At 43.3% G+C, this 18,097-nt stretch overlaps 1 protein-coding gene across 2 annotated transcripts in view; it reads right to left on the bottom strand.

Moving 5' to 3' along the window:
• Gabrr1 (gamma-aminobutyric acid type A receptor subunit rho 1) overlaps positions 1 to 18,097 on the bottom strand; it is a 69,009-nt gene that overhangs the window by 29,496 nt on the left and 21,416 nt on the right. The window contains 1 exon segment of one of the 2 annotated variants that reach the window (NM_017291.4): positions 7,457 to 7,689. The exons of the other annotated variant lie outside the window; for it this stretch is intronic. Within the exon segment in view, the coding sequence (NP_058987.3) occupies positions 7,457 to 7,578 (122 nt within the window). The 5' untranslated portion in view covers positions 7,579 to 7,689. 2 annotated transcript variants of the gene reach the window in all.

Genomic DNA, 18,097 nt, shown 5'->3' with positions numbered 1-18,097 from the left:
TTTGCCCATTCATTTGTTCTTTCCTCTTTCCTCTTTCTGTTCTGTAACACTAGGTAGTCTAGCCCAGACTAGCCTCAACCTCACCATGTAGCCCAGGCTCGCCTAAAACTCATGAGAGTCTTCTTACCTCAGCTTCCCTACTGAGCTGGAATTTTAGGTGTGTGCCACCATACCCCTCCACCACAGATTTCTGAAAGTCGTTTTTAAAAAATTAATTTATATTTATCTATTTCATTTTATGTGTTTGAGTGTTTTGCCTGCCTGTACATATATTCACAAAGTTTGTGCCTGGTGCCTGTGGAGTTTAGAAGAGAGAGTCAAATCTCTGGAAACTGGATGGTTGGGACCCACCATATAGATACTGGGAACTGAACTCTGGCAACACATGCTGAACCATGTCTTTCCCATGGATGGGTGAATGAGTAGAGTGGGAGATAGATTCATAGCTATACATCCTTAGCTCGTACATACATGTCTTATACATGTATAAGAATAGCTTACACATACATGTCTGTTTCCATGAAGGTTCATGACTTTTTACATGTGACCATTCTGACATGGAAGTCTGAACATGGAAGGGAAGTTGGGCTGAGGCTAGACTAAAAGGCAGCTCATCGCACTCACCCAGCTATGACCTACTACTCAGTTTTTTCTTGGAGTTATTAGACCAAGCCATCTGTCTGCCACTGTCACTAATAACTGTTCCCAAGAATCTGGTGGGGTCCTAACACAAAGACCTGGCCTGCTAGTCATTATCCTTCCCTTGGAGAATTCCCACTGAGAATGGGTTTGTCTGGTCTCTGCCTCGGGCAGTCTCTACCTAGACCATTTCTGTTTTGCTGATACATGTCTGAATATAAGCTCCCTGCTCCTTCCAGATGCTTTTTACATTTAAAGTTTACACCACACACACACACACACACACACACCCCACAATTCCTTGACAGAATTTTCAGATTATACTTTCCTTAATTCCCATGGAAGGGCCTTTCTGTTCCCTTTCATTTCACCCTTTTTTTTTTTTCCGGAGCTGGGGACCGAACCCAGGGCCTTGCGCTTGCTAGGCAAGCGCTCTACCTCTGAGCTAAATCCCCAACCCCTTCATTTCACCTTTTTAAAAAAACATTTTATGTATATGAATGATTGTATGCATGTATGCATGTGCACCACACGTGTACCTGATGCCCACAGAGGTCAGAAGAACACATCAGACCTGGAACTGAAGTTACAGTTGGTTGCGAGCTACCATGTCAGTTCTAGGAGCTAAACTTGGGTCCTCTACAAGAGAACAAGTGCTCTTAGCCGCTGAGCCATCTCTCCAGGTCCAGCAGTCACATCTTACTTACTCTGTGTTTGTGTGACTTTGAACACGTGGGATCCTCACTAAATGAGTGAAATTCCCATCGATGAGTACGTGTTTTAGGCATTAGAAACATAACACAAGAGTGTGCTTCTCATGGAGAGAGCCTGCAGTCCAATGCTGTCAGAGGGGAACTTGCTGAGTTCTCCACAGAGTTGCAGCCCCATCTCTGCCCCAGGGATTGGAGCAGTGAACTATGGACTCCTCTGCTTAACCGCTGATGTCTGTCTCTTGTGAGAGCCATTAAAGGTGGGGGCTCCTATATTCTGTTTTAGCTCTGGGTCTTCTATCTGACTTGGTGTAAACAGACCCTATTAACCCTTCTATCCTCACGAAAGCCCTGGCACCTCCCCAGTCTGAGGTCTCCAGAGGTTGGTGAACGTCCACTCAGTAACTGCTATAACAAACATGTGGATGTCACTGAATGCTTCTTAGTGTCCTTGACACCTCTCTACTCTCTCTGCCCTCACCTGTCTGGTCCCTAGTTCCACATCCTCCACAGTCTTCTTCCTCAAACATCTTTCTTTTGTGTAAGTGTGGGGAGCTGCAGGCTGGTACTGAACACTGAACCCAGGGCCTTATGCATGCTAGGAAACCATTTTATCCCTGAAGTATATACTCAGCCTTCCTCTTTCCCTTCCTCAGAAGCCCAGGCTGACCTCAAACTCCTGTACCTAAAAGTGATCCACTTTCCAAGTGCCGGGATTACAGGCTCATGCCAGCACAGCTGGTCCCAAACTTCTCTTTCACTAAGGTGTTCATGGTGACTTTGAATTTGCTATGTAGCCCACCCTTAAACTTATGATCCTCCTGCTTCAGTCTCCCAAGTCGCTGGGATTACAGGCCTGCAGTGTTGTATCCACTTCCCCTGACTTCTTACATGTTCCTCTTCCTCTGCCTTTGTTCCCACTCTTAATTCACAGTGTTTTTCTCTCTCAGGGTCCCTTGACAACCACCGTTCAAGAGTAAGCCCTTTGAATCTGCCACCACAAGCCTAGTTCTGTCTAAGCTGCCTAACCCTTCCCGAAAATGTTCAGGGGACTCCCCACAGTCTTTGAGTGAAGCAGGGACTGTGTCCTTTCTTCACATGGCTCTTCCTACTCTCCTGCCCCTGAGGTGACTGCTTTCCCAGACAAGCAACCCAAATGCCTGCTGGGTATTCACCTGAAACAGCTTTTTTTTACCCCAATGGCATGCACATCCCGGCAATTCTAAACTGCTCTGGGCTCCATCTCTCCATCCCTGTTCATCCCTCTATTGTCCCAGACCACACCCAATCTCTCGCCTGTGCCAAGCGTGGTCTCTGGTTATTTTCTGCCTCCCTCCTGGGACCCTGCCTACCTATCTACCATATCTCCTGGTGTGCTAGCAAATCTGGTCTCTCTGGGATGGAATTCTGCCGAAGCCAGCTGGGTTTTCCTTGCTTCACAGGAAGTGCGGGCTTTAGTATGGCCAGGAGTTATAGAACGAGCAGGCTCTGGCCTCTGGTAGGATGAACTCATGCTGCAGAGCCTGGGCCGGCTTCCCCAGGGCCTGTAGTACATGCTTCCAGCCTTCCAGTGATGATAGGAAAGACTGTATGAATCAGTCCATTCTCGGAACTTTGCTCTGTGTCCTGTGTGATACATCAAAGTGAGCACATTTGGACATGCCTTTGGAGAGATTTTAAGAATCTGGGTGACGCATCTTTTAAAAGTTTAGGCTACATAAAAATAAAATTTAGCTTGGATGGTGGGATATAAATTGGTCCACTTTCTGTTTGTAAAGAAATGTAATCAAATCTACTTAGAATTTTAGTTTTTATTGTATTTATTTACTTATGTGTATGTGTGTGTATGCCTGTATGTGTGTGTCTGTGTGTGTATGTGTTTGTGGTGTGTGTGTGGTGTATGTGTGTGGTGTGTGTGTGTGTGTGTGTGTGTGTGTGTGTGTGTGTGGTGGGTGTATACACAATGGTGCACATGCGGAGGTCAGAGGACAACTTGCAGAAGTTAGCTGTTTCTCTCTGTCTACTTTGCAGGACTCAGGGATGGAACTCAGCTCCTCAGACTTAGCAGCGAGAGACTTTCCTCAACCAAACGTCTCCAAACCCATACTTAGAGTTCTACCTGTCCACATGCAAGTTGATCCAGGACTCTGTCTTTATTTTATTATTTTGTTGTTCTTATTTTGAGACAAGGTCTCACTATGTGGCTCTGACTGTCCTGGCACTCACTATATAAACCAGGCTGGCCTTGAACTCACAGAGATCTTCCTGCCTCTGCCTCTTGAGTGCTTCAATTAAAGCTGTGTGCTAGTACACCTGGTTGATCCAGGATGCTGTCAGGAGTCTATCCTAACTAAACAACCATGTATAATGTTTGTAATAGTAGGGGCTAGAGACATGGCTCAGTGGTTAGGAACATTTGCTGCTCTTGCAGGGAACTCAGGTTCAATTCCCAATGGTTCCCAGCTCCCATATGGTAACTCACAACCTCCAATACATTTCCTGATCTCTATGGACAGTATATACATACATACATACATACACACACACACATACATACATACATACGGGTAAAACATTTGTACACAAAAATAAGTAATAAATCTTTTAAACTTATTCGTAATAATAAATGGGATGAAACCAAATGTTAATAAATAAAGGAAAATGATTAAATAGTGACACATTATGCATATTATACATTATTATGCAGCTAGTCAGATGATCATTCTGTAGGTTTAAAATAAGTAAATATGTAGGCAAAATTATATTAGATATAATAATGTTACAAAAATATATTCACAGAATTAAAAAAAGTGCTATGTGTGTCTTCCATTATAAAAAATGAAAACGTTTGAAAAGTCACCTTTAAAAAGAAAGTCTACTTCACTCGGTAGAAATAAGGCTGAGAGGGGTTGGGGATTTAGCTCAGTGGTAGAGCACTTCCTAGCAAGTGCAAGGCCCTGGGTTCGGTCCCCAGCTCAAAAAAAGAAAAAAAAAAAAGGAAAAAAATAAGGCTGAGAGGAACACTAGTGGTTTCTGTTCAGCTAAGTACTACGTGTTAGAACTTAGCCAGAGCAGACGCTGCTTGATGATGACATGTTCCCGTGACCCCAGGCTCTACCCAAAACTGCTAGAAATGATAAATAAATGGAAAAGTAAATAAACAAATTCAGTAAAGCTGGAGGACACATAGAAGCATGTTTCTACACACAAGCAAGGACCTGTTCAAAAGAGTGTTTCATAAAGAGTGTTGGGACAACTGGATAGCCACAGGCAGAAGAATAAACTGGATTCTTATCTCACATTGAGTACAAGGATGAACTCAAAATGGGTTAAAGACTTAAGCATAAGGCCCGAAGCTATGACACTACTGATAGACCACAAGGAGAACTCAGGCCATTGACTCGGTGATGGTATTCTGAATGTGACCTCAAATGTTCACACTACAGAAGCAAAACCAGGGGGGTTATATCCGACTCACAGCTTCTCCACAGTGAAGGGAGCAATTAGGGGACAAAGAAGTGACCTACAGGCTTGGAGAAACTATCAACAAGGCCTACATCTGAGAAGGGCGCCACCCAAATTCCTCAGGAAATTCAGTTCAGTAGGAGAGCAAACAACTGGATTTAAATCAGAACGAAGGCACGTCCCTGCCTGCCTGCCATTTTTCTCTGTCTAGAGGAGCCATCCAAGTGGGAACTGGAAGAGTGAGTGAACAAGGTGTGAAGAAGAGGTGTGACCCGTGCGCATTGTTGGTGGGGGTGCGGACTAATACAGCTACTTCACAGAACCACGAGGCTCCTCAAAGTACAAATAAAACTATCACGCCGCCATCCTTCAGAGCTTACAAGTAAAGGTTTTTTAATTCAGTGCTCTGACCGGATGTCTGCATTTCCACGTTCACCATGGCACTGTTCAGCCAAGGTACGGTACCAACCAAGGTGTCCGTGAGGACAAGTGACGAGGATGTGGTGTGTCTTTAACAGGACAGTAGTCAGCCTGTTACAAACGGAGACAGCTGTCTGTGACAGCAGGGACATGAACCTGCCAGTGTTATTCTAAGTCAACCAGCTAGGCAGAGGACAAAGTCTTAAGCTGAATATTCTCAGTCTCCTTCATAGGCCTAAAATCTGACCCGAATCTAACCCCCCTCCCCCCCCCCCCCCCCCCCGCTTTTAAATACCAGGAGGAGATCTCCACAGCACATAAAACCAATGTATTCTTCTTGTCTCCTTCATAACCCACCCCCACTCTTTCTCCCTCTTCCTTTCTATCTCTCCTCCTCCACCCCATCCTCTGGGTTTGCTTTGAGACAGGCCTCGACCCTACTATGTATTTGAGGATGACCGGCCGTGACCTCTCAAGTGCTGATATTACAGATATGGGACCCTACACTCTTAGGCACAATTTCTTACATCAACCGCACATCTCACTTACAGACAGACCCCAAAACAAAGAAGCAGACAGCACAAGGACATTGCTCAAGACTGGGTTTGGAGATGCTGGGTGAAGGGCAGACCACTTCGTGCTGAAATACTATTCAGCAAGGTGTCTGCAGGTATCAACATTCGTTTTGTGTTTTCTCACCAAAAATAAAATCCTAAGGGGGCTGGAGAGATGGCCCGGTGGTTAAGAGACCTGGCTGCTCTTCCAGAGGATTCAGACTTAATTCAGACAACTCACAACTCCCTTTAACTCCAGTCCCAGGGGATCCAATGCCTTCTCCCCTGAGTACACGCAGGGTGCACAGACACACAGCCACACAGACAAAATACCCATACTCATAAAGTAAATAAGTAAAATATAAAAAAGAAGCCCTGAGGATCTGAGGTGACACATACGTTGAGTAGTCTGATTTAATTATTCCACATTTATGCCTATATAATGCTCTATACCCTTTAATAATCAGTTTATAATACTTTAACTTTTAAAATTAATTTTAAAACTTAATTAAAATTAACTTTCTAAAAGAGTCTGCGCAGTCTTTATGACTTCTCTAAACAGGTTGCTGTTCTAATTGTGTCTTAGGGAAAAGCCTGAGGGTTTTGGGGTCAATTAGCAGTGTTAGTTGGTTTTAATTCTCACGAGCACATTTGGGTCAAAGAATCCCTGCATTCTGCGGGTACATCACTGCACATATTCCATTCGCCCAAGCAATTCCTGACGCTCTCTCTGGGCATAGCGGTTCTCCTCAGTAACCCAGACTCGCTGTGACCACCGGACTTCGGAGAACCTAGTCTAATGACATCGTAGAAGCAGACAGAAACTAGAGAAGCGAGCATATCCGGGCTGTGAATCTTCTTTGGGGAGGACTCTGGCATCAGGAGGGAGCACAGAGGAACAAAACAGGTGGGGCTATGGTTCCAGACTTTTGAGAGACACACTTCCCTTATGTTAGCTGGTCTTTCTTACTCTGCAGACTTACATCCACATGGAAGGAAAACTCAGGTTTGACCGGAAATTAGTGCTGATGAACAAAAGATGCCCTTTTCTACATCTGTCTCCTCGGGAGTGAAGGAGTGCGGGGCCTGTCTCCAGCGTCCGGGTGTGAAAGGTGCAACCAAGCTCAGGTGGCCTTGGAGCCAGGTGAGGCCAAAGGCCAGGCCCCTGGCTACAGAAGCTCGATCCCCCAGGCTAGAGCGGCACGTACCACCTAACCCCGCCCAGGTTGCAGGTCGGGGACAACCTACTGATGCCGCTAGCTGTGCATCCCACAGAAAACTGTTTTTAAGACAGAACCGAAGAGTCCCACCTTCATAACAGAAATAATTAGTAACTTGTAACTCCTTCCCACAGGTCACAACTTTCATCAGTCCCTTGAGAATCTGTGCAGATATCAATCGTCCGTGGTTTTCAGAAAATGTATAATAATCTCTTTTCCAGAATATTTTTAGTTGATTAATAACAAATTTAAGAAAATATGCTTAATACTATCGAGTGTGGTACTATTACAATGGAAAACACCATTCTAGCTTTCTGAAAGGGGACGAGAAGGAGGGGGATGGGAGGAGGTGCTCCCACACAGATCCGGCCATGCTAAGACTCAACCACGGAGAACCTGCTTTTCATCCTTTGGCCGAGGCCGAGGCCGAGGCCTCCATGTCACTCACCTGCCTTTCCTAGAGGGCTCATGAACTTCTCTTCCTGGCCAGTGCACTGTGCTCTCAGCAGCCAGAACCCATCCCCACCACAAAAGGAATATGCCAAATTTCATATTCCGGACAGCCAACATAGATTTCCAAATCAAACAGTTCTCCCGAGAAGCCGTGAGAAGGAGCCGGTGAGGAGCTGCCGTCCGACCGTCCTCTCTTAAGGCACCATTGCTGTGTTTGTTATTAGAAGGATGTTTACCCTGCAAAAATGAAGCTGCAGTCTGTAATCTGGCCAGCGGGAGAAAGCAATTTCCACTAACCCCGCAAATCCTCCTGCGTCAGATGTCAGGGATTTTCTAAACTGAGGTTGGATTCCTGTGTCCTGCGGGACAGTTCCTGGGGCTGGTCTAAATTAGTTCATCATCAAATGTGGTGAATGTATTGGTGAGGGTTTGGATTTTCACGTCGAATGAATAGAAAGAAGAAAGTAAATGTGGAAAGGCAGAGACACTATCTATCTGTCTGTCTGTCTGTCTGTCTGCTCGATTTGATCCTCCCCTGATCTATTGATGCTCCTAGATACTTCTAGTTTGCCCATGGTTTCTGCAACCTTGGGGTTGATATCTTGTGGGCAGCAGTGGTTGAGGTTAAGAGGTCACATGGGGGAAAGTCTCCCCCACCCTGTGCAAAGAAAAGACTAAAGTCCGTGTCAGTCACAGTATTCTTGTACCAGCCTCATTGGACTTCTACATTTGGACATGCCTGGGCATAAATGAACTGCCAACAAGTATCATGTCTTCTTTGATGCTTGCTCAGAAACCTTGGCACAGAATCTATAGGCCCAGGTTCTGTCTCCATCACAGGACAGGGTTAGAGTCCCATGAAGTAGGGCTACATTCAGGACTCCAAATTATTTGCTCCTCCAAGCTGAGTGCAGATAGTTGAGACTTTCAGACTGTGCTGGAAAACTGAGTCAGAATTCTTAGCACCCCCTACTGAAAAGGCAACCTGAAACCCAGGTAACCTGGGCTGGACTTGAACTCTCTCTATATAGCCAAAGTTGTTTTCGAACTCCTGATCTCCCTGTTTCTAGAGGGATAAACTCTTTAAGAGCGAGGGCTTAGGCCAGGTGTTTTCGTGCATAGCTATAATGTCAGTATTCTGGGAGGCTGAGGCAGGAAGATTATACGTTTGAAACTAGCCTGGGCTACACAGCAAGACTACACTGAAGAACCAAGGAGCTAAATGAAAAGGAGGAGTAACTAGAGGAAGAAGAGAAAGATGAGAAGAAGGCAGAAGAGAACGAGGTAGGATCCACTGTAAGATAATTACATCATGAGGAGGAGGTGCCATCTTTGATAAGATTAATGTCGCTCTCAGAAGACCCTGTTATTAAAACAGCAAAGGTGATGCCTATCCAACCTCTCCACCCAGCCAGATCTTGCCCATCTTTTTCCAGAGTCTCCCATTGAATCTGCCTGACCCTCTCTTCTAACACTCTCCCCAGCCCCAGTCTAGACCAGCTAGCACCCTGGTCTAGACTGCCCAACTCTGCTGGAGTCATAACTAATCTCTAGGCTTCCGCCAAGACCCATTCCCACCAGTCTCCAAGTCCACAGGCCCCTCCAAAACCAAATCCAACCTCACCAACCAACCAGATCTACTCCAACACTCCAGGCCTGGACTAGGATGCATATCCTGTTCACCAGCCCTCTGTGAACCTGACTCCATTCCATCTAAGCCATTTTCAAACTTTAGGCTCAGTTCACCTGCACGTTCTCTTCTGCTCCAACCTACTCTGCCCATAGCAGACTTAGAACAAAATAAGTCCACATGCCCAGATCTCATGTGGGAGCTGGGGGTGGGCATGAATGATCAATCCAGTATTTTCTCTCACAAACCTACCAGTCCTGTGGAAATGTTTGCCAACGAGAATTACCTGGATGAACCCCAGGACGCAGGATTTAAAAGACCAATCATAAACTTCATCAAATAATTAATGAGTATAAAGAATACACAAAGAAATAGCTTAATGATATTAAGGAGAAAGAACTTAAGCAGAAAAAAATACCTGAGTGATGCCCAAGAAAACACAAGATGAGGCTGATGAGGATGATGAAGACAATCCGAGACTAAAGAATAGAATTCAATAAAGAGAGAAAAATGTTAAAGAGGACTCAGCTGAAATGAAGACGGAATTGAAAAAGTTAGTAACCCGACAGGAAAACTCAAAGGAAAACCTCATAAGTAGAATGAAGACAGAGCAACAGGACTCAAAGGTAAAGCAGAAAATTTAAACCAGATAAGGAAGGAATGTGAAAATAAGAAAGGAACATACAGGAAATATGGGACTAAAAAACTAAATCTTTGAATAATAAGCATAGAAAAGGAGCAGGAATCCCAAGTCAATGCCACAGACAAGATCTTCAATAAAATCATACAAGAAAGCATCTAAACTAAGGAAAGAACACACCCATAGAGATACAAGAGGCACACAGAATACCAAATAAACAATATCAGAAAAGAAAATCCCCACAGCATCTCATAGTCCAAACACTAAGTATACATAACAGAAAGTATATTGAGAGCATCAAGAGAAGAAACACAAATTGTTTATGAAGGAAAACCTATTAGAACAACAGCTGGTTTTCATTGGAACTTCGAAAGGCAGAAGACTCTAGAGCAATGCTTTCAAAGACCTAAAAGACTTTGATGGGAAACATAGATTAATATAACCAGCGAAACTGTCTGCCATTGTTCAAGGAGAAAGAAAAACTTGTTGTGAAATAAACAGCCTTTAAAAATTATAGGGGTTGGGGATTTAGCTCAGTGGTAGAGCGTTTGCCTAGGAAGCGCAAGGCCCTGGGTTCGGTCCCCAGCTCCGAAAAAAAGAACCAAAAAAAAAAAATTATACCTAAAGGGCTGGAGAGATGTCTCAGTGGTTAAGAGCACTGACTGCTCTTCCAGAAGTCCTGAGTTCAATTCCCAACAACTACATGGTGGCTCAAAACCGTTTGTAATGGGATCTGATGCCCAGTTCTGCTATTTGAAGACACCTACAGTGTGTGTGTATATATGTATGTGTGTATATATATATATAATAAATCAATCAATTTTAAAAATTATACCTCAAAAAACAAACACAAAGAAAATGTGTAGGGAGCAATATTTGGGGTGAAGAGAAAAATGAGCACAGCTGATAGACCATGGAGAGAAATACGAATCCATGATTACTACACAAAATATCACTGAGAATACAAATAACAACATTAAAACCAACAGTACAGGGATCACAAGCAACATACATGTTTCAATAACAACTTTACATATCAATGGCCTCAAGTCTCTGATCAAATGACATAGTTTGACTGTGTGGATCAAGAAACAAAACCTGTCGATTAATCTATCTATAAGGAGCATAGCTTTCAAGAAGAAACTGCCTTAAAGAATAAGCAGGCATGCTCCAATCAAATGGAACCAGGAAGCAAGCAGGCATTGTTATAATATCTGAAAAAATCGACTTCAAATTAAAATTAATCAGAAGTGATAAAGAGAAACACTTCATTCTCAACAAGGGAGTAGTCAACTAAGAAGACATGACTATCCTAAATATAAATACACCAAACTCTGACACACCCAGTTTCATTTTTAAAAAATGAACGACTGGATTTAAAGGCACAGATTAAAGCCAGTCGTTAGTGGTAAGTGATTTCAATACCCCACTTTCTCCAATAAACAGGTCATCTGGACAAAAATTAAACAAAGGTACATCAGAATTAAATGACATCATATATAAAATGGACCTAACAGATACAGAACATTCTATCCAAAAACCAAAAAATACACATTCTATTAAGTAGCTTGTAGAAGTTTCTCTAAATAGACCACATCCAAGAACACAAAACAAATCCTATGGATTCAAAAGATTTAAATAACTTTATGTATACTATCTGACCACAGTGTAATAAAACTTAAAATCAAGAGAAACAAATTTCTAATAAATATGTGGAGATTATGAATGGGTCAAAAAAAAGACATTAAAAAAAGAAATAAGGGGTTGGGGATTTAGCTCAGTGGTAGAGTGCATGCCTAGCAAGCACAAGGCCCTGGGTTCAGTCCCCAGCTCCGAAAAAAAAGAAAAGGAAAAAAAAAGAAAAAGAAATAAAAGACCTAAGCCTGAAACGTGAAACACCAAAACCTCTAGAAGAAAACACAGGATTGGTAAAGATCTTTTCCCAATCTGTTGGTTGCTGTTTTGTCCTATTGACAGTGTCCTTTGCCTTACAGAAGCTTTGCAGTTTTATGAGATCCCATTTGTTGATTCTTGATCTTAGAGCATAAGCCATTGGTGTTTTGTTCAGGAAATTTCCACTAGTGCCCATGTGTTGGAGATTCTTTCCCACTTTTTCTTCTATTAGTTTGCGTGTATCTGGTTTTATGTGGAGGTCCTTGATCCACTTGAACTTGTGCAGGGCAATAAGAATGGATCGATCTGCATTCTTCTACATGCTGACCTCCAGTTGAACCAGCACCATTTGCTGAAAATGCTATCTTTTCCCACTGAATGGTTTTAGCTCCTTTGTCAAAGATCAAGTGACTATAGGCATGTGGGTTTATTTCTGGGTCTTAAATTCTATTCCATTGATCTACCTGCCTGGCTCTGTACCAATACCATACAGTTTTTATCACTATTGCTCTGTAATACTGCTTAAGGTCAGGGATGGTGATTCCCCCAGAAGTTCTTTTATTGTTGAGGATAGTTTTTGCTGTTTTGGGATTTTTGTTATTCCAAATGAATTTGCAAATTGTTCTAACTCTATGAAGAATTGAGTTGGAATTTTGATGGGGATTGCTTTTGGCAAAATGGCCATCTTTACTATATTAATCCTGCCAATCCATGAGCATAGAAGATCTTTCCATCTTCTGAGATCTTCTTCAATTTATTTCTTCAGAGACTTGAAGTTTTTGTCATACAGATCTTTCATTTGCTTGGTTAGAGTCACACCGAGGTATTTTATATTATTTGGGATGATTATGAAGGGTATCATTTCCCTAATTTCTTTCTCAGCCTGTTTATCCCTTGAGTAGAGAAAGACTACTGATTTGTTTGAATTAATTATATATCCAGCCACTTTGTTGAAATTGTTTATCAGGCTTAGTAGTTCTCTGGTGGAACTTTTGAAATCACTCAAGTATTCTATCATGTCATCTGCAAATAGTGATATTTTGATTTCTTCCTTTCCAATTTGTATCCCTTTGACCTCCTTTTGTTGGCTAATTGCTCTGGCTAGGACTTCAAGTGCTATACTGAATAGGTAGGAAGAGAGTGGGCAGCCTTGTCCTAGTCCCTGATTTTAGTGATTATTTTCTCTATTTAGTTTGATGTTGGCAACTGATTTTCTGTATATTGCTTTTACTATATTTAGGTATGGGCCTTGAATTCTTGATCTTCCCAAGACTTTAACATGAAGGGGTGTTGAATTTTGTCAAATTCTTTCTCAGCATCTAATGAGATGATCATGTGTGTTTTTTCCCTTTGAGTTTGTTTATATAGTAGATTACATTGATGGATTTCTGTATATTGAACCATCCCTGCATCCCCGGGATGAAGCCTACTTGATCATGATGAATGATTGTTTTGATGTGTTGCTGCATCTGATAGAGGGTTGATATCAATATAGACCAAGAACTCAAGAAGTTAGACTCCAGAGAATCAAATAACCCTATTTAAAAAATGGGATACAGAGCTAAACAAAGAATTCTCAACTGAGCCAAATGACCGAGACTCATTCAGGTGACAGCAGATGCTGGCAAGGATGTGGAGAAAGAGGAAAACTCCTCCATTGTTGTTGGTATTGCAAGCTGGTACAACCACTCTGGAAATCAGTCTGGAGGTTCCTCAGAAAATTGGACATAGTACTACCTGAGGACTCAGCTATACCACTCCTGGGCATATACCCAAAAGATTCTCCAATATATAGCAAGGACACATGCTCCACTATGTTCACAGCAGCCTTATTTACAATAGCCAGAAGCTGGAAAGAACCCAGATGCCCTTCAACAGAGGAATGGATACGGAAAAGGTGGTACATCTACACAATGGAGTACTACTCAGCTATCAAAAACAATGACTTTATGAGATTCATAGGCAAATGGATTGAACTAGAAAATATCCTGAGTGAGGTAACCCAATCACAAAAAACACACATGGTATGTACTCACTGATGAGTGGATATTAGCCCAAAAGCTCGGATTACCCAAGATGCAATCCACGGACTACATGAAATTCAAAAGAAGGATGATCAAAGTGCGGATGCTTCAGTCCTTCTTAGAAGAGGGAACAAAAATATTCACAGGAGGAAATACTAAGACAAAGTTGGAGCATATACTGAAGGAAAGGCAATCCAGAGACTGCCCCACCTAGGGATCCAGCCCATATACATACAGCCACCAAACCCAGATCACATTGCTGATGCCAAGAAGTGCATGCTGGCAAGAGCCTGCTATAGCTGTCTCCTGAGAGGCTCTGCCAGAGCATGACAAATACAGAGGTGGACACTCACAGCAAACCATTGAACTGAGAATGGGGATCCCTTGGAGGAGTTAGAGAAAGGATTGAAGGAGCTGAAAAAGTTTGCAACCCCATAAGAACAACAACCAGAGCTCCCAGGGACTAAACCACTACCCAAGGAGTACACATGGACAGACCCATGGCTCCAGCTGCATATGTAGCAGAGGATGGCCTTGTTGGGCACCAATGGGAGGAGACCTAGTGTAGGGAATGTCGTGGAGGTGAAAGACCTCCAGAGAGCCGGAGAGGACCTTTCCTCAGGAGGAGACCCAAGCACCCAATGACCGAGCCGAGTCCACTCGGATGCAATCAGCAAGAGGGTTTATTGGAAAACACAGGTACCTGCGGCACACAGTCTCTTCGGAGGACTTGCGCGCCCAGCAGCTCCAGCATGGGCCTTTTATAGGGTTTGGGGAAGCAGAAGCGGGCGTACAGAAGCAGATGCATAGTTACGGGGATTGGTGGATTCAAACGAGGCACATAGACATGTTCACATATGATTGGCTATTTCACATGATGAGGTAATAAGGTATAGCTACACACATTGGCAGGTTTGGGGCGTCCTGGATGTCGGGGGGCTGGGGGCTTATCTCTTCCTGCCAGGTGGCCTGTGAGTCAGATCCGGTACTCCTAGTCTGTTCTGCATTCCTTTCCTTTTATGGTCTGTTAGTTCTAGGGGCAGGGCGGGGCTGCCTGGACTTGCTTTTACAGTGTTTAGCCCTGAGTTTGTGAATTTTGAAACTTACTCTTTTAACTTCATATTTTTAAACCTTAAATCTGTATAATTTTCCTTTCAGCGGGAAGGGGGGAACACCCTCATAGAAGAAGGGGAATGAGGATGAGATATTCCCATTTATGGACGGGAAACCGGGAAAGGGGATTGTTGTTTAAATATCGGCCCACACAGAGATAAAGCAACACGGTTCCACATGGAGAGATTTAATGGGAGAATGAAACAAGGGGAAGGGACGAGAGAAAGAAGAGAAAGAGAGAGAGGGCAGAAAATGTCTGCCTTTTATTTGGAATGTGATGTAACTGCTCCCAGGTGAAGTTGGGAACTAAGCCAAGGGTATACTGGGAATGTATGGCTGTTGCCATGGCAACAGTGACAGGTGGTGTGACTGCTGGAAGTGAAAGCAATTCCTGATACCAACAGGGATAACATTTGAAATGTAAATAAAAAATATTCAATAAAAATACATTATGGAAAAAAGGACAAAAAGGAGTGCATATATAAGAAGGTATATGATATTTTTCTGTGAATATATAGATGTTATAAGGGGAAAAAAGAAAGCATAGGCAGTACCTTACATGATATAGGTGTAGGAAAAGACTTCGTGAATAGCACCCATTTGCCTAAGAATTAAAGTGAACAACTTTGCCATGAAACTAAAAATCTGCACAGCTAAGGAAACGATCACCCTGGTGAAGAGGAAGTCCACAGAGTGGGGGAGAATCTTTGTCAACTACATGTCTGACGCAGGATTAATGTCCAGAATATAAAAAGAACTGAGAAAAAGGAAGGGAGGGAGGGAAAAAGAAAGAAAAAATGGACCTGGGGCTTGAACAGAAAGTTCTCAAAATAATAATTAAAAAAAAAAGTGGATAAAAAATTATCTGAAACAGCATTCAGCATCTCTAGCAATTAGGGAAATTTAAATCAAAATAACTTTGAAATTCTATCTTATCCCAGTCGGAATGGCAAAGATTAGCAAAGCAAATGACAACAAATGCAGGGGGGTGGGGGAAGAAACCCTCATTCTCTGTTGGTGGAAATCAGTGTGGAGAATCCTCACAAAGCTAAAAGTAACTCTACCATATGGTCTAGCTATAACACTCCTTGGCATATGCCCTAAGTCCTTGCTATTCTACTCCACAGATACTGACTCGGCTGTGTTCATTGCTGCTCTATTAATAACCTAAATGGCCTTCAAAGATGAATGGACGGTGTCAACGTAGTGTGGTTCCCCTGCCCCATCCCCATCCCCACCTCTCCACTCCCCAATCCCCCCTAACCCCAAACCCCGCTCCCACATCCGCCAGAGGTCTCCAGATAAGGAGCAGCCAGGGAACAGGGTTTTAGGTGGGGGTGAGTGCGAATGACTTGGGAGACTGTTTCAGAGAACAGCTTGTTTGTTGACATCGTGGGGTTGACTTACATAGTCAGGGGAGAGGGAAAGAGAGACAACAAGGGAGGAGGGGCTGCAGCAGGGCAGCGGCCTTCCAAGCTTATTGGCTACGTTGGCAGACTACCTGTCACATGATTCTGAGAAACCCGTTCTCTGGAGAGAAACAGTAGCCTATCTGGCTCTGTCGAGATGTGGCTTTTGTCTCTGTGGAGGTGAGTAGGCCCAAGCCTCATTCGGGTAGGGTGAGGTCCCATTCCTGCCATGTTCTCTGAGATATGTCCGAAGTGTGAGCAATGTTCTATCGTTCCTTATCTGGCCTGGGGACCCACAATGTAGTATACATAGTGTATGTATGCATTCAGCTGTAAAGAAAGATGAAACCATGAATTTTGCAAAGAAATTAATGGAACCAGAAAAGATCATATTGGGTGAGGTATCCAGACCCAGAAAGACAAATATCAAATGTTCTCTGTCATCTGAGACTTCTAGCTCAACGTCTGCAGATGTAAATACATATCTTGTAATAACTGCAAAAACCAGAAAAGTAAAAAGAAAAAGAAAAGGGGGCCATTGTTGGTGATCAGGCAATATATAGGGAATACCAGGGCACACGGGATCTGACTGGGCAAAATGAGAGGGGTTGTCTAATTAGGGAGGGGAAGGGAGATAAATAAATACAGGAGAGAGAGGGTAAAATGACAGGGAAGATGTCTGAGAAAGTCGTGAGGAGCTATACTATACTATACTATACTATACTATACTATACTATACTATACTACCTAGAAAACCTACCATACACTTAAATCTGTATATAAACACACAGTTTGATTGAAAATTTCCCATCTGGGCTGACAATGCTTCCTTCGAGAGCTGAAGACCCACCAATAAAGCCCCCAGCACCAGGCATGAGAACTCGGGCATGTTGAGGGTTCACTCAGGGTTCTCTAGGAGGCTCTCCAAACATTACCGATTGTTGCTATTGCCTTTGGTTGCCCTCTAGAGGTGGAAGGTAAGTCACTATTGCTCAGACACAGAGAAGCACAGTCCTCGAGCTGGAACTGATTGTAAAGCCTCCTCCACGAGGACAAGAAGGCACCATGAAGCTTCCAAAGGAGGAACAGTCCTGCCCAACTATGATGCCTATGAACCACGATACCAACCAGTATGGCATGAGAACGCCAAGGATGCAGTAATGACACACACATCTTGGCAGTAACCAACAGCTCTCTAATTGGACTTACGACACGCTCAACCAAGGGAGAAATCACGCCTGGTACTGGAAACACAGTCAATTACTCGGGCCTCGTGAAGTCGTGGATATTGGAGGAGAAACTACTTCTGCTACTTTACTAAACCAGCGGAATCCCTAACTAACTCAAAACATTTGTCCTTAGATATATAGATAAGTCTGGTCTTCATTCGTCATCAAGAAAAATTCGCAGAGTTGTGGAGTTCAGTCCTAACTCATACATACATCTAGGAAACACTCCTGTATCAGGGAGGGTCTGATATAAGTTCAGGCTACATCCAGTGACAGCCTTTCCTTCTGCTGCTTTCAGATCAAAACGTAGAGCTCTCAGCTCCATCTCCAGCACCAGGTCAGCCAGTATGACGCCATGATTTCCCTCATGACGATAAGGGACTAAACCTCTGAAACTGCCCTTTGTAAGAGCTGGCTTCGTCACAGTTTCTCTTCACAGCAATGAAACCCCAAGACAGACTATAAGAGGGAGTTTTCTGTGAGACACTGGGTGGGCGATAATGGGCCTTAACCCTACACAAAGAACTACAGCCAACCAAGGAATGCTGGGAGTGGTAGAAATAATCTTCTTCAGGGAGCAGCACACCAATTGGTTCTCAATACCAAATATAACCCTGAAATATACATACAAGCCTTATTATACAGACTGAACAGGCTGTATTCATGTATTTAGGAATATATGTGTATCTTTGATATAT

This window comes from Rattus norvegicus, chromosome 5, assembly GCF_021556685.1.
Source record: "Rattus norvegicus strain SHRSP/BbbUtx chromosome 5, alternate assembly SHRSP_T2T, whole genome shotgun sequence".
In the NCBI taxonomy this organism is placed as follows: domain Eukaryota; kingdom Metazoa; phylum Chordata; class Mammalia; order Rodentia; family Muridae; genus Rattus; species Rattus norvegicus.
Note: the sequence above shows the minus strand (reverse complement) of the source record. Positions and strands in the feature narration are given on the sequence as shown.